Source organism: Pogoniulus pusillus, chromosome 25, assembly GCF_015220805.1.
Source record: "Pogoniulus pusillus isolate bPogPus1 chromosome 25, bPogPus1.pri, whole genome shotgun sequence".
NCBI lineage: Eukaryota > Metazoa > Chordata > Aves > Piciformes > Lybiidae > Pogoniulus > Pogoniulus pusillus.
The window spans coordinates 11,272,593-11,299,575 of NC_087288.1; the positions used below are offsets into that span (position 1 = coordinate 11,272,593).

At 44.5% G+C, this 26,983-nt stretch overlaps 2 protein-coding genes across 4 annotated transcripts in view; one reads left to right on the forward strand and one right to left on the reverse strand.

The window, feature by feature from the left end:
- The window catches only part of HHAT (hedgehog acyltransferase), a 215,459-nt gene extending 193,601 nt beyond the window's left edge, over positions 1 to 21,858 (forward strand). Inside the window, exon 16 of the mRNA XM_064164441.1 lies at positions 21,787 to 21,858. Coding sequence (XP_064020511.1) covers positions 21,787 to 21,806 — 20 coding nt within the window. The 3' untranslated portion in view covers positions 21,807 to 21,858. The remainder of the gene's footprint in view (positions 1 to 21,786) is intronic.
- KCNH1 (potassium voltage-gated channel subfamily H member 1) overlaps positions 1 to 26,983 on the reverse strand; it is a 183,025-nt gene that overhangs the window by 13,928 nt on the left and 142,114 nt on the right. The window lies entirely within an intron of this gene.

A 26,983-nucleotide genomic window follows, 5' to 3' on the forward strand; every position in this document is an offset into this window, starting at 1 on the left:
TGGCTATGCAGAATGGCTTCAAACATAGCAACAGTGCATAGACCAGATGCCCAAAGGGAACACTGACTGGCCTATGGCCTCACTTCAAATGCAAAACCAAACTGGGTCACAAATTTGCAAATGCATCACATGCTGCACTGAGATGTGTTTTGCATATAAGGAACTATGACTAGGCTACTTCAGACTCCTTTTGACTGACTGCCACAGCTTGGCTACTCTTGGTGACTGCTAATCTGGCCTGATCAAAGGCACTAGGGTCAGGAGTTGGGGCTGGGCTGCACGTGCTGCTGGGAAGGTCAAGCACTCCTGGATAGTGGAATATGCAATGGGAAAATTGATCCTGTCTGATGAGGCCATTTTAAAGTCAGATGTTTGTGAAAGGAAACCTAAATGCCTGAACAGGTGAGAGTGAAAATTTCACTTTCTCCTTTACTTTCTCAAAGCTTGGATTGGGGTGGGACTCAGATGTGTCTCTTCCCTCTTCCCACACTTCATTGCCAGACTGAGGCTTCAATTCTCTCTTTGATGGCAGCCTCTTAGCACTGGCAGGTCTAAGCAACAAGCAGGTGTCACTATGGCATCCAGTATGTTACTGGACACAGCTTTAAAGCATCATGATTTTGTTGGAAACAAAATGAGGAGAGCAGAGACAAAGTTCAAAGTATTGAACAGATAACAAATTCTGCTCTGTAACATGCAGGAAGTATGTGTCACAAGCAAGAGGCTCCGAAAATCACATCCTGGCTTATGCTGAAGAGGCAGGCATTGCCCATACTGTTTCATTTCCCAGCTACTTTCAATCGATTTGGTAAGCAACTGGCAACTGAAATTGAGTCTAAGGACTCTGGCCTATCCAACCATGTTCCCCTTCCTTCTGTGCTGGGGGAAGCAACCACAGGAAAGGAAAACAAAAGCCCTGACTTCACCAAATATGGTCAAGCTTGGCAAAGTGCCACTCTGATTGGCTAATCTATGCCCAAAGGCCCCTTAGTCTTGGGCTGTATTGATAGAAAGGGATGAGCAGGTAGCATGATGTGCTGCTGCTGCTGCCTCATTGCATCCTGAACTGCCTGGAAACTCCACTGCCTTGAGTTTACCAGGAACGGGCTCTAAATGCCTGCACAGCCAGCCTGACATTGTGCCATGACTGCACATCACATCACATCCTGCCTGCCCCTCTACAAGGCTCCTGCTGAACTGGGAATCAAGAGGAACCAGGTCAGAGACTATGCTAAAGACTCTGATAAAAGAGTCTGGGAAACTCCAAAGCCTCTAATAGCTTTGAGACCACTGACAGCAACCTCTCCACGTGCTTTGGGTACTGTCTGATAATATTTTGTTAGTAAATACTTAAAGCCTCTTCTAATTCCCCTGTAGTCAACACTGGTCAGGCCATACCTTGAGTACTGTGTCCAGTTCTGGGCTACTGAAGAGAGCAGCTACTCTGGGCTACTTCAAGAGAGATGTTGAGATACTGGAATGCATCCAGAGAAGGGCAACAAAGCTGGTGAGGGGCCTGGAGCACAGCCCTGCAGGCTGAGGGAGCTGGGGATGTGCAGCCTGCAGAAGAGGAGGCTCTGCAGTGATTTCATTGCTGTCTACAACTACCTGAAGGGTAGTTGTAGCCAGGTGGGGGTCGGTCTCTTTTTCCAAGCAACTAGCAACAGAACAAGGGGACACAATCTCAAGTTTTGCCGAGAGAGGTCTAGGCTGGATGTTAGGAGGAAGTTCTTGGCAGAGAGAGTGATTGGCATTGGAATGGGCTGCCCAGGGAGGTGGTGGAGTCACCATCCCTGGAGGTGTTCAAAAAAAGCCTGGATGAGGCACTTAGTGCCATGGTCTGGTTGATTAGACAGGGCTGGGTACTAGGTTGGACTGGATCATCTTGGAGGTCTCTTCCAACCTGGTTGATTCTATGATTCTGTGAGTTCACCAATTGCCTTCTGCCATAAGCAGATAGGAGCTTCCTGTGTCCACCTCGTGGCTAAGTGGTATAATTAACCACAAGAACCTTCTCTTCCAGTATAATGTTTGCATTTGCCAGTTTAAGAAACATGTTCTAGTTTTGCCTGTTCCCTGTGAATGTACATTTTCAAACCGTGTGTTTCGAACCTTGTGAATAAGTTTTCTGGACAGATTTCATGTTAATAAACAGTTTTCATAATTATTAACTATCATCACCTGGATATCAAAATTAATAGAGATTATTCATTTTGCTGAATTTGTAATAGTATTAAAATGCATCACCATACTTAGACATCTCCACAGGACAGTTACAGCACATCTCATTTAACTTTTTAGATCTTGTACTCTTATCTAAAATGATCTTTTCAAGGTTAGAATAAAAAACTCCAACCACAGTCTTTAGGTCACTAAAGATGTTTCCATATGCTCCAGGAGCTCTGGCAGCTGTTGTCCTCCTCACAGGAGGCTCCAAAACAAGAGCATTCAAAAGTTCCCACTGGTGTAGTGACATTGAGGAGGAAGAGAGAAGGTATGTGCAAAATCCTTCACCTCAACTGGAAAACTAACAAGCACTGCCAAAACATCAATCTTCCTGCACATATAAGAATCAGTAAAAAAATCACAGCAAAATTAAGTACTTTAGGATTTGACCCAAAGTTTATAAACAACTTTGTTTTTTCTGCATGCCCATCTGGGCTGTGGCATTAGTCTCCTAAATAGCATCAGTCCATTTCAATACCACCTTTCACTTGGAATATTAAATAGATTTAACATCCCAACATCTTCAGAGGCAAAGACAATATTACTGCTTTTGCTGCCTGGATGGAGAGTGAAGAGAGTGAATAATCAGCCTAGACTTAATATTAGATGCCTCCAGTAGAGAGAAAAGCAATTCTAATTTCCTCAGCAACAGAGGATGTTCACTGAAGGAATAAATCTTCCAAGGAGTCATACACACTTGCAAAACAGTTATATGCAGTGCATTTAATTACCAGTGCTCTAAATAGATTATTTTGACCTGTGTAACACAACAGGAATAAGTGATCCCTACTTCTAGTTCACTGTGATCAGTTGCTCTGAGGCAAGGCATGGCCATAAAGCAGTGATTCTAACTGCTGCCCCTGTAATAGAAATGAGAGGAGCTAGTTTATTCAAGGGCATTCGTTTGACTATGCTCTACCAGACATGGTCAGACTGAAAAAAATATAGTATTCATTTCAGGTAAATGCAAATTGAGCTCATTCCCACAGTGGTGTTTAGCTCCCATGGATCTGAATTACTGCAAAGGAGCTCTTATTGCAGGGTGAGCTTCCCAGGTAGAAAATAATGCATCTATAAAGTCCAGAATTTGCATCTCTTCCAATTGCCAGAGGATGATACTTCAGCTTCTGAGTGCTAGGAGATTTTGGCAATTTCAAAATCAAACCAAATTTGGTTTAAAGCCTAAATAAGCTCAAAAACTCAATGAAGCTGAACACCATCAATCTCCCCCATAGCTCAATGGCTACAGGGAGTGCTCAGCACCAGTGCTGACCTCAACAATGGCTTCTCACCTTCTATTGAAACTCTCCGCAGGTAGCCCTCCCTAACATGCTTGGGAGCTAACTGGCACAAGGCTCTGGCAGGGCTGGAGTGTTATTAACAGAGACCCCAAAGCTCTGGTTGCCTCTGACAGCTCTCTTTTATGCCATGGTCATTATCCATGAAAGCTCTGCCCTCTAACCCAGGGCTCCTGCACTATGACCAGCACTGAGTTCATCAGGTGCTATTTTTCACTGCGTTTTGCATGACAGTATCCAAGCCTTGCACAGCAGACAGAGTAATTTCCTCATGGGCTTCTCTTGCTGCAGTAGCTCGGAGCTCTCCAAAGATCAATCAATTCCTTTTTGCAGTGCCCTGTGACACTGCTACTGATTTACCCACAGAAGAAAGATTGCATTATTCTAGTACAGTCTTGTGCTTTATTATAAAGCCAGGTTGCTTCCTTAATGTCAATGCATGTAGTTCATCCTTTAACTTGCATCAATAAGGATCAAAATGGGTCATGTTTTCAGAGCATTCAAAAAGGCTTGAGACAGTCTGTAATCAACTGTATGGATTTTGTGCAGCCTGAAGGATGACTTTACTGGAAGCACAGAAAGTAGCAGATTTTTCAGTACATGAGTGAGCGTCCCTCAATTCAAGAGAGATGTTGAGGTACTGGGATGTGTCCAGAGAAGGGCAACGAAACTGGTGAGGGGCCTGGAGCAAGGCTGAAGGAGCTGGGGGTGCTTAGCCTGCAGAAGAGGAGGCTCAGAGGTGCCCCCATTGCTGTCTGCAACTACCTGAAGGGAGGTTGTAGCCAGGTGGGGTTAGTCTCTTCTGCCAGGCAACCAGCAACAGAACAAGGGGACACAGTCTCAAGTTGTGCCAGGGGAGGTCTAGGCTGGATGTTAGGAGGAAGTTGTTGGCAGAGAGAGTGATTGGCATTGGAATGGGCTGCCCAGGGAGGTGGTGGAGTCACCGTGCCTGGAGGTGTTCAAGAAAAGCCTGGCTGGGGCACTTAGTGCCATGGTCTGGTTGATTGTCTAGGGCTGGGTGCTAGGTTGGACTGGATGATCTTGGAGGTCTCTTCCAACCTGCTTGATTCTATGATTCTACCATCCTACCAAACTATATTGTGGTCTTCCTTTCTATAAGATAGTTGTCTAGTTTTTCCAGGCAGTTCTTTAAGGAGGAGGTAGATATGACGAAGAAATCTTAGAATCAAAGAATTTCCTGAGAATTAGAAGTCTGTTTCCAAGAGAGGCAGAATAACCTCCCTTGTCCTGCTGGCCACACTGTTCCTGATCCAGGCCAGGATGCCGTTGGCTCTCCTGCCCACCTGGGCACGCTGCTACCTCATGTTCAGCTACTATCTACCAGCACCCCCAGGTCCCTCTCTGCCTGGCTACTCTCCAGCCACTCAGCCACTCTATCCCCAGCCTTAGCACTGCTTGGGGTTGTTGTGGCCAAAGTGTAGAACCCTGCACTTGGCCTTGTTCAATCTCATCCCATTGGCCTCTGCCCTCCCATCCAGCCTGTTCAGGTCCCTTTGCAAGGCTCTCCTACCCTCCAACAGCTCCACAGCTGCTCCTATCTTGGTGCCATCTGCAAACTTCCTGATGCTGGACTCAATTCCCTGCTCCAGATCATCAATAAAGATATTGAACAGGACTGGGCCCAGCACTGATCCCAGCACTGATCCCTGGGGCACACCACTAGTGACAGCTGCCAACTGGATGTGGCACCATTCACCACCACTCTCTGGGCCTGGCCCTCCAGCCAGTTCTTGACTGATACCAGAGTGAATCTGTTGAAGCCACAAAGCTGCCAGCTTGGCCAGAAGCTGCTTGTGGCAGACAGTGTCAAAAGCTTTGCTGAAGCCCAGGCAGACCAAGCGCAGTGCTTCTGAAGGCTGTAAATGACAATGTTCTTGGATCAAAGTGAGGAAGTGATAATTTCTTTGGATGGCAAATCCTTTCTGAGGTGCTCTGAGGAGCAGCACAGCTATATACTGCAATTTACAGAAAGATTGTGAACTATGACCAAAGCCCAAGTTAAATCACTCCTTCTATAAGACTGACTTGTACCAGACACCCACTGCAATCAGTCATGTGCTCAGAGAATAAGAACCGCAGAACACAGTGTCAGAGCAGTACCTCAAATGGGAAGAGGAAAAGGAAGATAGAAAACAAGGAGACATTGTCATGACTTTCATTTTCTAAGCAGCATTTGGACTTTTAACTGGTTTACCTTGTGTCAGAATGTGCTAGTTTGAGGCTAGCTGGGATATTTTAATGAGAGAAGTTAGATTATAGGCTGGGAAAAGGAAACAATGGTGATGTCTGCTGCACTCATAGGCTTGCTGAGATTAGAAAAACAAGAACATAAATATAGATAACACAGTTGTTGTGTGTCTTTGGCTGCTTGCACTTCCCCCCCTAACCTGCTGTCTAACTAATCTTTCTCCATTCTAACCCCTCTGGCTAATCCTCCAAACTCATCTTGCACGTAAGACAAAGTCTGGGATAAGGTAGAAGGGTGGAAAAGAGGTGGAAGGGTGATTGGGAGCCCCTCCTGTGGCCCCTGTTTCTGGGAGGGCTGTTGTGTTTCTGTATTACCTTTAACTTGTCTATTTCTGTCTATAGCTGTAAATATTGTAAACATCTGCTTACATCTTATGCTAAGCTGTGAATATAAAGCTTCATTCCTGAACTCCCAGGTTGGCTGATTCTAGTCTAGGTGATTTCATAAGAGTAGGGTGGCAGGTAACACCCAAACCATCACACAGAACTTTTATTTCTGCTACAAAACAGGAAAGCAGAACTTGGATGCATTATATAAATGCCCCAATAATACAGCCCTAGAATTTTAAAACTAGTGCTTACAATGGTTTGCATTTTCACTTTATTTTGGTGAGAGACACAATTAATAGTAAAGGAGGGAGCACATTATCAATGTACATTACTTTTGCTTGCTGTTCAATTGCTGTAAATTTCCCACTCACCATTATATTACTCATTGCTATTTTCCTGCTTCGGTGGTAGCTGTAGGAGCGAACTCTTGGCTGCAGGCTGTCTGCAGCACATAGCTGCCTCTCAGCCAGCTTTAAAGCATTAATAGTCACACTCTGATAAATCTGCCAGGGTAGGAACAGGATTAAGTCTTACATTACTTTAGTGGATCAGAAGTAAGCCTTGAATCCTTGCGTATGTTACAAACACACCCTCCAGCAACCAAAATACCTTAAGTGATTCAAGAGACCTGTAGAACCTGAGCTTTACACCATTTGCAATAAAAACTATTAAATACTTCTATCAACAGTAGTCTTGTGTCATACAGAGTGGGGATAGGCATGTGGTTCAAATGACTGACACAAAAGGAGCCCCAGTAAGGTACCACACCAGAGCCAGGGAGAGTACAGCTGCACAGCTGGGATGCTGAGGCACAGCAAGGGATGCTGAGCACAAAGTAATACACCAACAGCTGGCATGCACCAGAGACTGGCCAAAGTAAAGGTGATTGCAATGACCAGCAAGCAGCTAAAAAGGGCTGACCATTGAGAACAGCTCAGTGAATGGCAGCAGTGACAATGACATAGATTGGATTACAGACTGCATGCAAGCATGAGGCTTTCAAGAACCCTTTCTCCTCACAGACCCCTGTGCTGAATGCCTACTCTTGTAGCCCTGATCAAGTCTCTTTCTGGGGACACAGGTGAGGAGCATAAAGGGACACAACCTGTGCATCCATTTGGGAGTCTACATGGTAATTGGTTTTGCCTTAGCCAAACACCTCTTGTATCCAATGACCCAGCTACAAAGACACTGCCTCATCCACACACTACAGAAGTGGTGTGAGAGTAAAGAGTGCACTCTCTGACATCTCACAGCATGGAACAAAATTTACCTTAAGGACTTCCACTGCAGCTGGGTTTAAACTGGCAGAGAAGAGACTGAAACTAGATGTTAAGAAAGGGTTATTTACAGTGAGGGTGATTAGATACTGGCACAGATTGCCCAGGGAGGTTGTGGCTGCTCCCTCCCTGAAGGTGTTGAAGGCCAGGTTGGATGAGGCCTTGAGCAACCTGTTCTAGTGGGAGGTGTCCCTGCCTATGACAGGGAGTTGGAACTGGATAACCCTTGAGGTCCCTTCAACCTAAACCATCCTATGATTCTCATTCTCCAAAGACAACTGTGACTCCAGGTCAGAACAGAGAAGATTGACACCTCACCCTTTCCCACCCCTCCCAAAGGGGCAGAATTGCAATTACAACATTAAATACCAAGTTATTTATCATAGCTACAGGCATATCTTACTCTAAAAAAATTCATAGCAATATGGGGAATAGCCACTCAGCAAGGGAAGGATGTAATGGGCACATCCACTGCTTTGATTTAAAAGGAAATCTGATTTTCTGATGTTCTAAGATACTTCAGAAGACAAAGGTAAATTCTCTGGTGTCTTTTATCAGCTGCAGCTGCAACCAAGGAATGAGCAGTGACACCAATGAATATAAAGTGTTGAGCAGTAAACTGCTTAGCTGAGTGGGCAGTCCACTTGAACATTGGAGAATCACATTCTTTTTTACACACCAGGCTGATAACAAGCACACAGGCACCTGGGAAGACATTGGAGAGAGACTTGTCTCGGCCTGGCTACCCAGTTAGTATTTCTGTAATGATTTGTGAAACTGAAAATACCAATTCAGCTGAACTTGGCTGAAACATTACAGCATTGGGAGTCCATTGCTTCTTCATTACACAGAACAGTATTATTAGTATATTTTCTAAATAAAACGTGAATAAGTAGATGGAAGTGGTAATTTCAACCACTATTCAACATTTTGTTCAATTCTGTCAGTCTTAAACACCTCATGTACAAGAAAACAGAGAATGCTCTTATGTGGCACACTCCCTGCACACAGCTGGCTTGAAGGCATGTGGTCTTCCTAACACAATACCTGATCTCTGTTTCCTCTGTTAAGACTAGACCATGCACCTAAAACAAATGTAAGAAATGAGTGTCTGATGATCCATTTGTACTTATGTTTTCCATATTAGAGAGTCACAGAATCAACCAGGTTGGATGAGACCTCCAAGATCATCCAGTCCAACCTAGCACCCAGCCCTATCCAGTCAACCAGATCATGGCACTAAGTGCCTCATCCAGGCTTTGCTTGAACACCTCCAGGGACGGCAACTCCACCACCTCCCTGGGCAGCCCATTCCAATGCCAATCACTCTCTCTGGCAAGAACTGCCTCCTAACATCCAGCCTACATCTCCCCTGGCACAACTTGAGACTTGGATGATCTTGGAGGTCTCTTCCAACCCGATCAATTCTATGATTCTCTGGAGGCAGTGGAGTTGCCATCCTTGGAGGTGTTCAAAAAAAGACTGGATGTGGCACTTAGTGCCATGGTCTGGTTGACTGGACAGGGCTGGGTGATAAGTTGGACTGGATGAGCCTGGAGATCTCTCCAACCTGGTTGATTCTATGTGTCCCCTTGTTCTGTTGCTGGTTTCCTGGAGAAGAGGCCGAATTATTACAGAAAAATAATCAGGAAAGAGCAATTTTAGAGAAGGGCAAATGAAACTTTTCAAGCTCCCCTTTCCTCCCCAGAAGCTATGTCTGGCTTTGCTTTAAAACTGTCTGAAAGATGTCAGACATGCAAATCCCTTCCCTTGGCACCAGCTCCAAGAGAAGCACAGATGCAGCAAAAAGAGGAGCAGAGACCAAAACTGAGCATCTGCTGCATTAAATGAGAGCTCTGCAGCCCCCAGAGCTCTCTCTGCTCCTTCCACTCCCATCTGTCTGGACCACCCGCCTCTTGTAGGAGTATTTGCTGGAAGAGATGGCTCCTCATCCTTTATTTCTCCTTCCAGCCCTACAGCAGCCTTCTTGGAGAAGCCAGACCTCTCCTGCAAGTTGTACGTCTCTCCTGAATTAAGGAACACGCACATAGTTGTCAGACAAACCCCTAAATAGGTCAGGTACCCTTCTTAGCTAGAATTTACCAAGCAGTTTGCTACCAATGCTACAACAGAAACTGCTTCTACATTGGAGAATCAGTGAGGAAAATCTCAAAGGGGCAGCAGCAAAAGAAAAAGCAGAAAAGAAAAGCACAGGTCAGTCCAATCTGAAAAGCCCTGGGCCAAGTATTGCAAGATTTCCTCTGTCCTTCTTTTGGGACCTACAGACATTTTTGTCTAGAAGGCACCTTTTGAGGAAGAATGCCAGTGAACTTCAATTTAAGAAACTTTGGCTTCAGTTACCATCACTGTTCTGAATTGCATTAAAACATCTCTGCAGTTTGTCACATCCACTACTGACTGACCAACTCCTATCCGTATTAGAGAATCATAGAATCACAGAATCAACCAGGTTGGAAAAGACCTCCAAGCTCATCCAGTCCAACCTAGCACCCAGCCCTAGCCAATCAACCAGACCATGGCACTAAGTGCCCCATCCAGGCTTTTCCTGAGCACCTTCAGGGACGGCAACTCCACCACCTCTCTGGGCAGCCCATTCCAATGCCAATCACTCTCTCTGACAACAACTACCTCCTAACATCCAGCCTAGACGTCCCCTGGCACAACTTGAGACTCTGTCCCCTTGTTCTGTTGCTGGTTGCCTGGGAGAAGAGACCAACCCCACCTGGCCACAGCCTCCCTTCAGTAGACAGCAATGAGGTCTGCCCTGAGCCTCCTCTTCTGCAGGCTGCACATCTCCAGCTCCCTCAGCCTCTCTTCACAGGGCTGTGCTCCAGACCTCTCAAAAGGTTTGTCACCTGGACACCTTCCAGTACCTCAATATCTCTCTTGAATTGAGAAGCCCAGAACTGGACACAGCACTCAAGGTGTGGCCTGACCAGTGCTGAGTACAGGGGCAGAACAACCTCCCTTGTCCTGCTGGCCACACTGTTCCTGATGCAGGCCAGGATGCCATTGGCTTTCCTGGCCACCTGGGCACACTGCTGGCTTATGCTCTGCTACTATCAAACAGCACCCCCAGGTCCCTCTATGCCTGGCTGCTCTCCAGCCACTCTGACCTCAGCCTGTAGCACTGCTTGAGGTTGTTGTGGCCAAAGTGTAGATCTTCCACAATAGGTGAGATCCATTTGCATGAGAAACTATGGATAACCTTTTTAGCCACCTTTGGAGCAGACTTCAAGGATGACATGAAGTAGCCTGGTTGGAAAACTTGGGGCACCTCTGTCTGAAAGGTGTAGAGGAAACACCCACTGACACATAGCTCAGCACAAGGTCATTACCTGCCAGTGAGACCTCTTTCCAATAATTTCATAAATAACTGTATATACATCACTTTTATTGCATTGGTTCAGCTGACAGCTCCTTGCTTACAAAATATAAATAGAATAGATAACAACAGGATTAGTTCAGTTTCATTTAACTCAGCATTGTTAATATTTTTCTATAAAAATGCACTCAGGAGTCTGCACTGCAGTCATCCAGGCATAACTTTATTAGTGTGAACTAATTATTATAGACAGTTCACAATGGCTACACATTTCTCTGTCTAGTAAACAGATTAAATCACCACAAGATGTCTACAGCAATCATCCCACAAGACTGCTACATTGAAAACTTCATTTTCAGAGTCTCTTTCCTTGATGTTATGGCTATCACATTCATCCAACTCACTGATGAGGCTGCCTGTAGGATTACCAGTGTCTATGCAACATGATCACGGTGCCATAAGCAAGAATTCCACTATTTACTGTGGGTGAGCAGGGAAAATACAGCCTGGAGTACTGCGTCCAGGTCTGGAGCCCTCAATGCAAGGAGGACATTGACCTGATGGAATGGGACAAGAGGAGGGCCAGGAAATTATGAGGGGGCTGGAATGCCAAGGACACTACAAGGACAGGCTGAGGGAGCTGGGGGTGTTCAGCCTGCAGAAAAGAAGACTCTGGGGAGACCTAACAGTGACCTTCCAGTATCTGAATGGGGCCTAAAAGAAGGCTGGAAAGGGACTGCTTATAAAGGGCTGTAGTGATAGGATATGGGGCAGTGGTTTTAAATTAGAGATCAGGTTTAGGTTGGATGTTAGGAGGAAGTTTTTTACCATGAGGGTAGTGGAACACTAGAACAGGCTGCCCAGGGGGCTACTTGAGGCTCCACCCTTGGAGATATTCAAGGTCAGAGTCAACAGAGCGCTGAGCAACCTGATCTAATGGAGGATGTCCCTGCTCTCTGTAGGAAGGTCGGACTAGAAGACCATTGGAGGTCACTTCTAATTCAAACCCAAACCGTTCTATGATGTACAGATCCTACAGTCATGCAGAACACAGCTCTGCCAAAGTCCCACGTACCAGTTTGCAGTGGTGTAAATGAAGCCTCATCTCACTGACAGTTATTTTTCACCAAGGCTTCATTCCTCTCCTTTAATTCTTTCTCAGAATTTACTGGAAATGACAGCAGCCACAGAGGCAATAAAACAGGTACACTGAGCACACAAACCTTTTCCAAAGCAATCCTTTGCTTCTGGTGCTTTGGCAACTGCAACTGCCTGACAATATATCATAGCTGTTGGCTGAGTAAAGGATTGTTTTAAATGTCATTGTCTCTAAAAACTCATACTGACTTACTGGTGTTATGCTCCAATGAATGGAGTGTCAAAATCCATTTTATGTTTGTGTTCTTGTTTTTATCCATCTCAGCAAGCCTGTGAGTGCAGCAGACATCACCATTGTTTCCTTTTCACAGCCCATAATCTCATTTCTCTCACTAAAATGTTCCAGTTAGCCTCAAACTAGCTGAGTGTTTATTTATAAAATTTCTGCAATAAATGATGTAACAAACTATTTACAGGCTCCTTTTAGATACTCAGGTCAATGTCAGCATAGTTGATAAGGTACTGACATCGCCATTGTTTCCTTTTCACAGCCTATAATCTCATTTCTCTCACTAAAATACTCCAGCTAGCCTCAAACTAGCACAGGGTTAAAAGCAGACTATCTGGCTAATCAAAGATACAGAAGAGTTTCTCAGAGTCACTTTTATATAGAGGGAAAAAAAAAAAAGATGCAATCAAGTATAAAGGAATTTGTTTTTATCACTCAATAGACTAGAAATTACCAGGTACAGTCGTACTACTCTTGGAAACCTATTATTATTAACAACCATATTGATTTCCATTTACAGAAGATATCTTTGGAAGAGATGATTGCCCAATTTCAGTAGACAAATCCCTTTTAACTATGTAGAAATCTGTGCCAGCACAACACCCTACACAACAGTTTGTTCTCTTCCTACCCTAGGAGTGAAAGACCAAGCAAGAAGCAGTTGCTGCTTTTCTGACTTAGAATTTAAGGTGTAATTGATGTGGTGGCAGTGCTTTTTCCTTTACTTCCCTCTCAGTGTGACCTAAAGCTGACTTCAAAGAATGGTATGTAATATTTCTCTCTGCTCAAGTTGTACATAAACAAACTACATCCATTAAAACCATCCAGTGTCCCTGTTACAATATCAACACAAAGGCAAACTCAGCGACAAGTGACAAGTAGTACATTCAGTAGCCTATGTAAATGTGGAGGTCACCCTAGGGATAGATAAACACAGGTGCTACCTCCACTTTTATACTCTTTGGAGAGTTGAGAACACTTCTCCTCCTCTCCTACACCTCTTTCCCTCATGTCAGCCTTTCTGCATTGGCAATTCTTTGAAGCCCCCCTCACTTCCAGTGCCCAGTTTGAACAAGGAGCACAGGAAAATTACCATTTCAAAGCAGTGAACACCTTCTGAAATCTCTCTGCTAAACTTCTAGTCTCTCCTGAGTTCTGTTCATTTTTCCTGCTCTCCCTGGCAAAAATCAAGTTAGTGAGCCCAAGAAGCAGACACCACACACTCAGAGACCCCTGGTGCACATTCTTCAACTGAGGTTCCTCAACAGTAGGGAACAATGGAAAGAAATTTGTGATTTCCCTCTGCCATTCAAGTGCCTTCTCGTGTTCGGGAGTGGTGTTCTAAACGTTAGCTCTTTGCTGCCTAAAATGCAGTCCACTCTCAGCAATGTCAAACTCCCACAATGTTTCACTTTCAAAGCAGAACACAGGTTCTGTAAAACGAAGGGAAAACAACAGATTTGGCAGGGGGGAGGGAGGGATGCAGAAGGGAATAGGAGGAGGTGAACAGTTCATATAGATACACTTCTGCACTTTGCTATCTATAACACATAATTCGGGGAGCACTAACAAGAACACTGTTAAAAATGGACTAGGAGCAACATCAGCTTCTCTTTGATGAGTCATACTTTAAATATCTTAGATAAAAACCAATTAATTTTGCAATAAATGGAGTCTTAAATCACAAAACATCTTTTTAGCATCTCTTCATCAGAAATACTTGTGAATTGCCGAAAACGCCACAGAATACATTCAAAGTTAGTAAGACCTGCCATTTTTAATGAATCTTGTGCTAAGATTGCTTTTTAGCAGGGCAGGATCACCAAGAAGAAGATAGTGTGGTATAGAATCACAGAATCAGTGAGGCTGGAAGAGACCTCCAAGCTCATTCAGTCCAACCTAGCACCACCCAGCCCTGTCCAATCAACTAGACCATGGCACTAAGTGCCCCATCCAGGCACATCCTACAAATTAAAATGGTGAAGCTTACATCAAAAAACAAACCACTTTTATTACAGTATTTTCATTTTACTCTTCTCTAGTTTGGGAAATTCTCTGCACTAAAACTGTTAAAGTAATATCAAAGAGAATTATACAATATAAACAAAATCATAGGCTTCACTGTAGAAAAATTAAGTCAATTAAGCACGTGAAAACTGCTGAGATACTAAAGTGGGAACTGAGTAAAAGCAGGTTACAACACAAATTTAAATGCCACTATGAGGTACATTTGGAAAAGAAATCAATGAAGGCAATTTCTACTAACATCAATGATTTCGCTTTAAGAGAAATTACTCAGACAAGCTGCTCATCTACATTCCCCCAGAATAATCACTGTATCTCTATCATAGAATCTACCAGGTTGGATGAGACTTGCAAGCTCATCCAGTCCAACCTAACACCCAGCCCCATTCAATCAACCAGACCATGGTGCTAAGTGCCCCATACAGCCTTTGCTTGAACACTCCCAGGGACAGCGACTCCACCACCTCCCTGGGCAGCCCATTCCAATGCCAGTCACTCTCTCTGCCAACAACTTCTTCCTAACATCCAGCCTAGACTTCCCCTGGCACAGCTTCAGACTGTGTCCCCTTATTCTGTTGCTGGTTGCCTGGGAGAAGAGACCAACCCCACCTAGCTACAACTTCCCTTCAGGTAGTTGTAGACAGCAATGAGGTCTGCCCTGAGCCTGCTCTTCTCCAGGCTAAACACCTTCAGCTCCCTCATTGATTCTATGATTCCTCACAGGGCTGTGTTGTAGGCCTCTCTCCAGCTTCGTTGCCCTTCTCTGCATACATTCCAGTACGTCAACATCTCTCTTGAATAGAGGAGCCCAGAACTGGACACAGGAGGAAGTTGTTGCCAGGGAGAGTGATTGGCATTGGAATGGGCTGCCCAGGGAGGTGGTGGAGTCACCATCCCTGGAGGTGTTTGCACGAAGTCTGAATGAGGCACTTAGTGCCATGGTGGACAGGGCTGAGTGCTAGGTTGGACTGGATGATCCTGGAGGTCTCTTCCAACCTGACTGATTCTATGATACTATAATTGTCTGTTCAACTTATTCCTTTACATTAAACAATGTTTCTCTATAAAAGACTTCTAAAAGGCACCTCAAAGAAGTTGACAGCTTCCCACAGCATACATAGCTTCCCAGCACAAAGGTGTACAAGCAGAAATCTGATGCTTTTGCTTCTGAAACTCTCTCTCAGCAGCAACACTCCAACGCAGCTATGAGAAATGTGGGAAGTCAGTTTCCCCATCGTGAACACGTTACAGTTGTCTGAATTCTTTGTCACGTTACAGCAGCTGTGCTTTTCAGATTTGGACAAATTCAATATGTTAGATAAGCTAAAAAGATATTGTTTTTAAAAAAAAATCAATTAGCCCAAAATTAATTTGTGGAAGAGGGGATTTTTAATTCATTTGTTTTATTTTTGTATTTAGAAGACAAAATAAAGAGTATGGATGGATGTAAGCAATATTTTTGTAACTTTGAAAATATGCTCTACATTATCCATTTCTTTTAAAATTTCTGCCCTGCTCCTCATAAAATTTACAGAAGCAGTCTGCATTGCTGGGAGTTTAGGAGAAAAGGAAGAATAATGAGTATACACAGCACTTTCTTGCCCCTTTAAGTGTTAACTTGAGTATTAAGATTTATTTTTTGTGAGTTACTTTTCCTAGCTGGCTACCTCCCTGATTTTACTAACTGAAAAACAATTGAAACTAGGGAAGAACAAATTTGTTCTCTTCCTAATTCATTTCCCCCCCTCCCCCCCATCATTTCTGTTTGTTTGTTTTCTATTACAAGATAATTCCCAAAAAGACATTTCCAGCTAGAAATATTATTCTTCTCTGAAAACTTCCAAGGAGATAAGTAACCTGTTTGGTAATTTTCATTATTGAATCTACAAAGAAAGTGCTAGGTTTTATCACTGCAACTACACTCACAGCTCAGGCCAAGTCTCATTTCTGATATAGTCTGATAAAGCTCTAGCTTCCCAGAAGAGATCACAGCTCATCACCTCACAGATTCTCTAAGTGCTGATTAAGCTTGCACTTTAACGAATGGCAACCTTAAAATAAAACATGTTAAAGGAAAGGGGAGGGCAAGGAAAGGGGAGGGGAGGGCAAGAGAAGGAAAGGGGAGGGGAGGGCAAGAGAAGGAAAGGGGAGGGGAGGGCAAGAGAAGGAAAGGGGAGGGGAGGGCAAGGAGAGGAAAGGGGAGGGGAGGGCAAGAGAAGGAAGATTTGTTTTGAAGGAAGCAAAACATCTGCACACATAAGTTCCTAAGTATATACTCTTCACTATACACTGTCTGAAAAAGCATAATGCTACTCTAAGCAAAATATTAGGGAACCATAACTGAAAGTCACTGCAGCAGTGGCTGAGCCAGCTTGTCACTCCGTCAAGGAGCAGTGCAGATCCACTGCAAGGAGGAGAGGGCCAACCCAGGTCCTTCCAGCAAGAAGCACATGATCTGGGTAAATCCTAAGTTTTTCCATGACTACCACCACAGAAGCACTGCCAAAAGTGCATGCAGCTCCTATACATGCAGTAAGCAGGATCAAAGGCTGCCAATCCTGATGACTACTGACCATACTTTTATTGAAAGCAAATGAAAGTGCTAAACTTTAAACACAAAGCTGTGTATCCAATGTGTTCACTCTAAGGAAATGCTTAACAGCAGTTAGGAAACAGATATTCATCTGCATTGACCTTCTTATGTATTCTGTCACCATGCCACGGTAATTGAAGCCCTTATCTTTGGTATCACAGAATGTTAGGTGTTGGAAGGGACCTTGAAAGATCATGCAGTCCAACTCCCATGTCAAAGCATGATCACCTATGCCAGATCACACAGGAATGCATCCAGGAAGGTCTTGAATATCTCCAGTGAGGGAGATTCCACAGCCTCCCTGGGCAACCTGTTCCAGAGTTCTGTCACACTCACAGGGGAAAAAAAGTTTTCTTCAAGTTCACATGGAACTTCCTATGCCTCAGCTTCCACCCATTGCCCCTTGTCCTGTCATTTGGCATCATGCAGCAGAGCCTGGCTCCAGCCTCCTGGCACTCATCTTTACATATTTATAAACATGAATGAGGTCACCTCTCAGTTTCCTCTTCTCCAAGCAGCACAGCCCCAGCTCCCTCAGGCTCTCCTAACAGAGATGCTCCATTCCCTTCATCACTTTTCTGGCTGTCTGCTGGAGTCTCCCAAGCAGCTCCCTGTCCTTGAAGTGAGGGGCCCAGAACTGGACACGATATTCTCAATGTGATCTAACCAGAGCAGAGAAGAGAGGGAGGAGAACTTCTCTCAACCTATTAGCCACACCTCTATTAATACACCCGAGAATGGCATTGGCACTCCTTGACACAAGGGCATATTGCTGGCTTATGGACAACCTCTCATCCACTAGGACCTCCAAGTCCTTTTCTCCTTTGCTGCTTCTCCAACAGGTCAGTCCCAACCTATACTGATCCCTGGGGTTGTTCTTTCCCAGGTGCCAGACTCTACACTTGCCCTTCTTGAATTTCATTCCATTTTCTCCCTGCCCAACTCTCCAATGTAAATCTGGCTGAATGGCAGCACAGCCTTCTGGCATGGCAGCCACTCCACCCAGCTTGGTGTCACAGGAACCTTGCTGACAGTGCAGTCTGTGCCCTCATCCAGGTCACTGATGAATATATTGAACACAACTGGTCCCAGTACTATTCCCTGAGGGACCCTGAGTCACAGGCCTCCAATGAGGTTCCATCCCATTGACCACAACTCTGACTTCTTTCCTTCAACCAGTTCACATCCACCTCACTACCTGATCATCCAGACCACACTGCCTCAGCCTAGCCAGAAGGATGCTGTGGCAGACAGTGTCAAATGCTTTACTGAAATCAAGATAAACCACATCCACTGCTCTGTCATCACCTATCCACCTGGTTATGTCCCCATAAAAGGCTATGTCAGGTTGGTCAAACATGACTGCCCCTTGGTAAAACCACAGTGACTGCTCCTAATGACCCTCTTGTCCTTGATATTCCTAAGGACAGTGCCAAGGATAAGCTGCTCCATTACTTTACCAGGGATGGAGGTGAGGCTGCAATGTCTATAGTTATCTGGGTTCTCCTTCTTACCCTTTTTGAAGACTGGAGTGATGTTTGTCCTCCTCCAGCCCCCAGGCACCTCCCCTGTCCACCATGACTTACTGAAGATGTTGCAGAGTGGTCTGGCAATGACCTGTGCCAGCTCCCTTAGCACCCACAGGTGCAAACCTTCAGGACCCATGCATCTATGGATGTGCAGATTACTCAACTGTTCCCTAACTCCATCCTCATCAACCAAGGGTAACTTCTCCTTTGTCATGTCTGCTGGTGTCTCAGGAGTGAGTGGATCCGGAGGACAGTCTCCAGCAGTACAGATGGAGACAAAGAAGGCATTTAGTAACTCCATCTTCTTTGTGTCCCCTGTCACCAAGGCACCCTCCTCATTCAGCAGAGGGCCTGCATTGCCTCCAGTGTTACTTCTTCCTGCAATGTATTTGAATCAGCCCTTTCTGTTATCTTCGACCTCCCTTGCAAGCTTGAATTCCAAGGAGACTTTAACCTTCCTAGTTGCCTCCCTACATCCTCCGACAACTTGAAATCCATTGGCTTTGAACTACTCACTCATTGCTGTACACATAATTACCATCCAATATGTGAATTTCTGTTTTTCATTTCTCCCTGCAACTTGTCTCTGGGCTGAATCACCACCACATGGAAAGATGACTCTTCCAAGGCAGCAACATTTCAAAATCTAGTGTGTGCATCAAATGTTGCTTACTTAGCTTGATCACACTGCTTTTAGTGAACACTCTATAAATGATTGCTGCTGTGCATACAGCCAGTGGACTCTCTGCAAACCACCTCATGAGGAAGAAATAAAGTAAATAGGATTTGGTTAAAAGGTACTTTTAAGGAAGTCTGTTACCCCTTCTCAGTTATAGCAAACTGATTTGATTCCATATATTTGCTTCGTGGGCAAAATCAGTCACACAAGCACAAAAAAACCACATCATAAAAAAAATCCTGGTTATGAAGGTGTCAAGGCAATAATGAATTTTTTTTTTAACTGGAAAAGCAATTCCAGTATTTTAAAGGAAAAGAAATCCAAATGTTCCATAAGGAAAGAAGAACTACAAGAAATCCTTCTTATATGTAAAGAAAGGTCTCTCCTTTCACATGCCTACATATGCATCTCACTTGGATAATTGATTCTTCTATTTTAAGTTAGGAAAACTATGGCTGAAGGTCAGGCAGGCAGTGTAATCCAGAATGAGATTAGAATATCACACAGTATTATCAGGGTTGGAAGAGACCTCACAGATCATCAAGTCCAGCCCTTTACCACAGAGCTCAAGGCTAGACCATGGCACCAAGTGCCACGTCCAACCTTGCCTTGAAGTGCCCCAGGGACGGCAACTCCACCACCTCCCCGGGCAGCCCATTCCACCACCACCTCCCGGGCAGCCCATATCATAGAATGGTTTAGGTTGGAAGGGACCTCAAGGATCATCCAGTGTTCCATTCTCCTGCCATAGGCAGGGACACCTCTCACAAGAATAGTTAGCTCAAGGCCTCATCCAACCTGGCCTTTGACACCTCTAGGGAGGTTGTGGAGCACAGAATCAACAAATGTGATCAAAAATCACATTCAGTGATTCTGTGCTCCACAACCTCCCTGGGCAACCTGTGCCAGTGTCTCACCACCCTCACTGCAAAGAACCCTTTCCTAACATCTACTCTGAATCTCCCCTCTGCCAGTTTAAACCCATTCCCCCTTGTCCTGTCATTACAAGACCTCATCAATGGTCTCTCCCCAGCCTTCCTGTAGCCCCCTTCAGATACTGGAAGGCCACTATAAGATCTGCTCAAAGTCTTCTCCTCTCCAGGCTACAGAGTCCAAACTCTTGCAGCCTGTCCTCATAGCACAGCTGCTGCAGCCCTCTGAGCATTTCCATGGCCCCCTCTGGACTGGCTCCAACAGTTCCATGTCCTTCTTGTGTTGTGGGCTCCAGAACTGCACACAGCACTCCAAGTGTATCCTTTGTCTTTTCATCCTTTTAATACTTCCACACCATAAAGTATTATTAGGCTAAGTGGTACTTGCTATGTTTTGGGCTTAAAATCAGTAAGCAAATTAATAGAAACATAAATCTGAAAACAACAGCATGTTCCAATGCCATACTCTGCTATCCTGCTGATCACTTTTCACCCAGTGATCTGAAAGCAGTCCACTCTTTCAGAACTCCTTGCGTGCACATCCAGCAGTCATGCCACTCACTTCTCTCAGCAGCTTTGTGTTGCCATCTCTGTTTTCCAAAATGCCTCTGCTGTGTGAAAAATAAATAGCTTCCCTCCTCTCCAGCACTGTTCACTTAACACTGTGGTGTTAAATAAATATTAATATAAGAATAGGCTCAGGCTTTTTTATTCCTAGCAAGTAGCAACTTGCTCTGCAAATATTTCCATTGTCTTTAACAGAGCAAGCTCTTACGCTGTGGAAGGGCAGGAGGCACAGCCTGCCTCAGCACAGAAGCACCATTTACTCCTCTCCTGGCTCTACTCCACCCAGGCTCAAACACAGAAACCTGCTGACTCTGGGGAGGAGAGCAGAAGAAGGTAAATGGACAGCCTGGATCCCAGAAGAGCAGGGAGCCCTGCGAGATACCACACTCAGCTCCAGAGCACACTGACATCCAAACACATCAATCCCTTTCACCACACTGCAGCACTATGCAGCCCCCTTTCATATCCTTTTCTCTCAGGGAAATGCACATGAACAAAGCCAGGGAACAGCAGGTTGGGCCAGAGCCTCCAAAATACAGCTGGTGTCAAACTCCTCAACACTGAAGCACAGGACTGGGATCATAGGATGTGAGGGGTTGGGAAGGGACTCAAAGATATCATCCAAGGATCATCTAGTTCCAACCTCCCTGGCTTCTGGGGAGTTTGGAACTAGATGGCCAACAAGACAGAGTTCCCTGAAAGCATCTCGGCACTGCCTGGGACTGCAGCTAGCCCCTGTGAGTTGGGTAATAATAATTCTGTAAATGCTTAAGAGCCTCTTACAGTATAATATTTGCATTTGCCAATTTAAGAAATAAGTGCTCCAGTTTTGCCTGTTCCCTGCATGTATAAAATTCCAACCTGTGTGTTTTTGAACTTAGTGAATAAGTTTTCTGGCCAGATTTAATGTTAATAAACAGTTTCCACAGTTACTAACAATCATTGCCTGGATATCAAAATTAATACAGATTATTCATTTTGCATAATCCATCACAAAGGTTCAAAGGCATTTAATCATATGCCACATTGCATCTAACTCATATACTGAATTTCTGCTGAGCTTCCTTCAGTTTGTCTTCCCAAGAAAAAGATGCTAGCAACTCAAAGCAATACTTAGGTTCAGCCCATACAGAAGTTACACCTAAAGAAGCACACAGTTTTCATCACTGTATCTCATCTAGTTATTTCCAGGTTTTGGCCCCCATTATTGTTACACTAACTGCTCCATAGTTTGCTGAGCACATGTCTCTTTTAAATGGAAGTCTCTGGCTTGACACTTTGAGCTTTTTAATAAAACGTGTCTTGTCTTCATTCTACTTCTTCCAGGGTTTCTATTAATCATCTAGGTCTTGGATGGCTTGAGATGTGCACTGATGAGTACTGGGTGCAGTTCTGGAGCTCCCAACACAAAAAAGACATGGAACTGTTGGAGCCAGTCCAGAGGAGGCCATGAAGATGATCAGAGGGCTGCAGCAGCTCTGCTATGGGGACAGGCTACAAGAATTGAGCCTCTGCAGCCTGGAGAGAAGAAGGCTTTGAGCAAATTTTATAGTGGCCTTCCAGTATCTGAAGGGGGCTACAGGAAGGCTGGGGAGAGACTATTCACAAGGTCTTGTAATGACAGGACAAGGAGTAATAGGTTTAGATTGGCAGTAGGGAGATCCAAAGTAGATGTTAGGAAAGGTTTCTTTGCAGTGAGGGTGGTGAGACACTGGCACAGGTTGCCAAGGGAGGCTGTGGAGCACAGAATCACTGAATGTGATCAAAGCTCACATTCAGTGCTTCTGTGCTTCACAACCTGGCTGGATGAGGCCTTGAGCAGCCTGTTCTAGTGGGAGGTGTCCCTGCCTATGGTGGGGGGTTGGAACTGGATGATTCTTGAGGTTCCTTCCAACCTAAACCATTCTATGATTCTGTGATTCTACTCTATGGATGCCAGTGCTATAGTAGGCAGGGGCCAGATTACATATTTGATTGTCTGGAATTTCAGATTTACCAATAAAACTCATCTGTCAGAGTTAATTAATACCACAAAGAAGCTTTGATGAGTCTGCAGGTTAGCTATAAAAAGAGATTAAAGCTAAGCCAAGAGCCTGATGATATACTTGTGGTTTCTGAAGTTGACAGTTTGTACCTAAGAAGACTAAAATTGCCTTGTGTCTATATTTGTCTGTAGTTCTGGGCAGTATAGTAGTATTAAAAAATAATAACAACATTTAAGCTGGAGGCTCTTTATGCTTTATTTTTAACTCTCTAGAGAAAAAAAAAAAAGAGAGTTTTTTTTTTTTTAGACTGAAATGTCTAAATCCATGGAACTTTAAGAGCTATACTGATGATTAGCCTGAGTCCTTAGTGTGAAATCAGTCAGAAAAGGTACAAATCCAAAGTAGAAGCAGGGGGGAATGGGCTGCCCAGGGAGGTGGTGGAGTCACTGTCCCTGGAAGTGTTGAAGCAAAGCCTGGCTGGGGCACTTAGTGCCATGGTCTGGTTGATTGGCTAGGGCTGGGTGATAGATTGGCCTGGATGAGCTTGGAGGTCTCTTCCAACCTGGCTGATTCTATGATTCTATGACCAGCATCTTCATTGTGAGACTTGTTTTCATATAGGCACTAGCAGTATGGACTTTGCTATCCCACAACTGGGGCAGAGCCAGCCAGGGCTGCCAGTCTCATCTGGCTCCCACTGTGGAACAGGCACAGGGCTGATGTTCAGCAGTGCTGCTAAGCAGGGCAAGGGCTGGGAAAGACAATTCCATCCTCCAAAAGAGGAGAAAACCATGGTATGTGTCTTGCATAGAACAAACTCAAAAAATGCTGGATTACTATGGAAACAAGACCCCAACAGTAGCCTCAAAAGATCTATTTTTGAGCAAAATGCTTCCTTTTCTGCAATGTAAGTAGGGTTTTCCCCCTAGTTATATTATTTAGTGTTTTAATGTGTTTTGTGGCTTGACTTAGCTGTCATGAAATGAAACACATGACTTGGAAAACATGAAAAACACTTTGCATCATCATTTTTTCCTCCATGCTTTGTTAGTTAAATTCAGCATGAAGATGTGAATGACAATTAGTCTCATGTCTACCTTGGGCGGGGGGCAGAGCAAGAGAAGAGTGGGAAGGAGCAGAATAAAGAAAACACAAAGGCATCTATAGAGAGAGATAATAACATTAGCATCATGGCAAAGGACAGGGAACAGGTACCCACCCTTTCTGCTGATAAAAGAATGAATATTTATCAAATTATATCAGCTGGTTCAAAGCAAGAAAAGCAGCTCTTGTCACACAGCTGGCTACTAACACCTTTGGATTGCCTTATCACTCGCCTTACGTGGTTTTGATTTGAGCTTTGAGGGGATTCAAAACGTACAAGGACAAAGTCATAGAAGAATCATAGAATGGTTTAGGTTGGACTGGACCTCAAAGATCCATAGGCAGGGACACCTCCCACTAGAACAGGTTGCTCAAGGCCTCATCCAACCTGGCCTTGAGCACCTTCAGGGAGGTTGTGGAGCACAGAAGCACCCAATGTGATCGAAGATCACATTGGGTGCTTCTGTGCTCCACAACCTCTCTGGGCAACCTGTGCCAGTGTCTCACCACCCTCACTGCAAAGAACCCTTTCCTAACATCTAGTTTCAACCTCCCCTCTGCCAGTTTAAACCCATTACCCCTTATCCTGCCATTACAGGAAAAACACACAAAGGATTATTAAATACCAAAGAAACTGGTTCTGACCTTTTCCCATAACTGATTAGGTGCCAGGAAATTATTCCCAAAAAATACTGTGACATTTTCATCCTGCTCTTGTGCTGTCCTCTAGGCAGTACCACTGGTTACTGTCTGTGCTGGTTTGAGGCTAACTGGTATATTTTAATGAGAGAAATTAGATCATTGGCTATGAAAAGAAAATAATAGTGATGCCTGTATTACCCACTGGTATTGCTTAGAGATATAAAAACAAGAAACAAAGTTTCTCAGTCTCTGGCTGCTGCTGGCTTTATTAACTGTCTCTGCTTGAATCTGTGTAACCTGATCTAATAATTTTCCTAATCTCTTGTCATCTTTTTGCATCTCAACCCTGCATGTAAGCCTTCTGAGATAAGGGAGGGGGTGGAAAGGAGGGGAGTTAGTTTGGAGCCCTCCTGGGTGGTTCTGTTGTTCAGGTGGGGTTTTGAATTTCCATATTACTTTTAACGTGTATAAAATTGTACATAGTTGTAAACATCTGGATATATTGTGTGTAAATATATGCCTGTAAATTTGTGCTATGCTGTAAAATACAGCTTCATCCTTAACTTCCAGCTGGATGAGTTAGCCTGATGAAGCCCAGGAGGGGAACTCCCAAACCACTACACTGTCCAAGAATTCACATCAAGTTAGATGGACCTCTGAGAGCAGCAATGTCTCTCTTCTCGCACCTTTGCTTTTAAGGAGGGTGAGTAAATATTTTTCACTAAGATACCAATCCAGCTAGAGACAGACAACTAACGACTCCACACTTACTCTCTCAGGCCATGCTCATTTCCCCCCATATCTGAGAGAAAAGCAGAGATAACAGTTTCACTGGCTATGCAAAACTGCCTCCCCTCCAGATTAAGGTGGTTTAGAAACTACTGCATTCAAATATATTCTCAAGAGATGTGCTGGTGAAAATGCAGCACAAGCACTCTCTTTTATCAGAGCAAACTGAATGATTGCATGCACAGTTCTGGAGCACAACTGCGCCAAAGCCATGCATACTAATGCAGGCAGAAATGAATGCAGAGTAACCCTGAAGCTGCCTCTGCCACCAAATGTGAATTCTAAGGTTATCAAGTCAGATCTTCATGAGGTCCAAGTCTGTATATCTTTAAATGTTTTAGAGCAAATAATTATTTGCACTTAGTACATTCGGGCACAATTTACTTTGTTTAACATCAGAATTAGAGCAGACTGATAATAAACTTTGGACTTAACAAGGAAGAATATATAGTTCCTAAGAATTAAAAAATGGCCAATCAATATGAAAAATCAGCTTCAGCAGCAGTATAAAAGAGAGAAAGGAACCCAAAGCCAGGGATTAAGACTCAACAGACTTTATTCTGACAAGAAAAATGGCTCCTATCATGTTGTTCTGTTATCTTGAAATTCTGATATGACAATACAAGAGCTGGAAGGAGGCAGTATATGTGCCTGCAACTTCATAGAATCATAAAATCAACCAGGTTGGAAGAGACCTCCAAGCTCGTCCAGTCCAACCTAGCTCCCAGCTCTAGCCAATCAACAAGACCATGGCACTAAGTGCCCCATCCAGGCTTTGCTTGAACACCTCCAGGGACGGCAACTCCACCACCTCCCTGGGCAGCCCATTCCAATGCTAATCAATCTCTCTGTCAAAGAACTTCCTCCTAACATCCAGCCTAGACACCTCCCCCCCCCCCCCCCCCCCCCCCCCCCCCGGCACAGCTTCAGACTGTGTCCCCTCCTTCTGTTGCTGGTTGCCTGGCAGAAGAGACCAACCCCACCTGGCTACAGCCTCCCTTCAGGTAGTTGCAGACAGCAATGTGCTCTGCCCTGAGCCTCCTCTTCTGCAAGCTGCACACCCCCAGCTCCCTCAGCCTCTTCTCACAGGGCTGTGTTCCAGGCTCCTCACCAGCTTTGTTGCCCTTCTCTGGACACGTTCCAGCATCTCAACATCTCTCTTGAATTGAGGAGCCCAGAACTGGACGCAGCACTCAAGGTGTGGCCTGAGCAGTGTTGAGTCCAGGGGCAGAATAACCTCCCTCGTCCAAATTCTTTGGACTTTACTCCAAGCCTACTCCTTTTAGCAGGAGTGAAATCCAGGAAGAGATGTGATTTATTGCTTTTCAACAGCTTACACATCTGCTAATTCTTACCAAGAAAACACATGACATGTACAGTCTGGTAGACTTCACCAAAACCCTTCCTTACTTATGGCCTATGGGGAAAGCACTGTCATCACACAAAGATCTGAGAGACAAGCAGAAAGACACTGCAAGGGGCACAAAATTCATGAGTGAGTCTTGTTTGCACTGTAAACAAATAAGCTCAACATAACAATAACAGATTTCAGGAACACCCCATTGTGATTTTGACAGAAGAAGGAACACAGTATTCAATCAGCTATCTTTAAAGTAATACAGCAGAGCAAAGCAACACAAAGGCACACAATCTCTTACTATTCAGGCTGATGCACAAGGTTAGAAAAGAAAACCACATTTCTATTTTTGGTCTCTGTGAAGCTGAGCACCTGAGGCACATGTAAGCCTAACAACTGCCTTGTAGAGATTGCAAACATTGGGCAGGCATGCTGACAAACTCTTCATTGTAGCTCTGCAGAGACAATGCTATGAAGGAGACTTGGTGAGAGAAGGAAAAGCTGACTACCTTCCCACATTGTGAGCTGGAGGTATGCCCCCTGCTCCATTTCAGGGCAGAGAATGCTCCATCTGACACAAGGTTCTGTATCCTAGGAACATGGGAAGCCGCAATGGGCTACAGCCAGCAAGGGGGCACAGGCTACA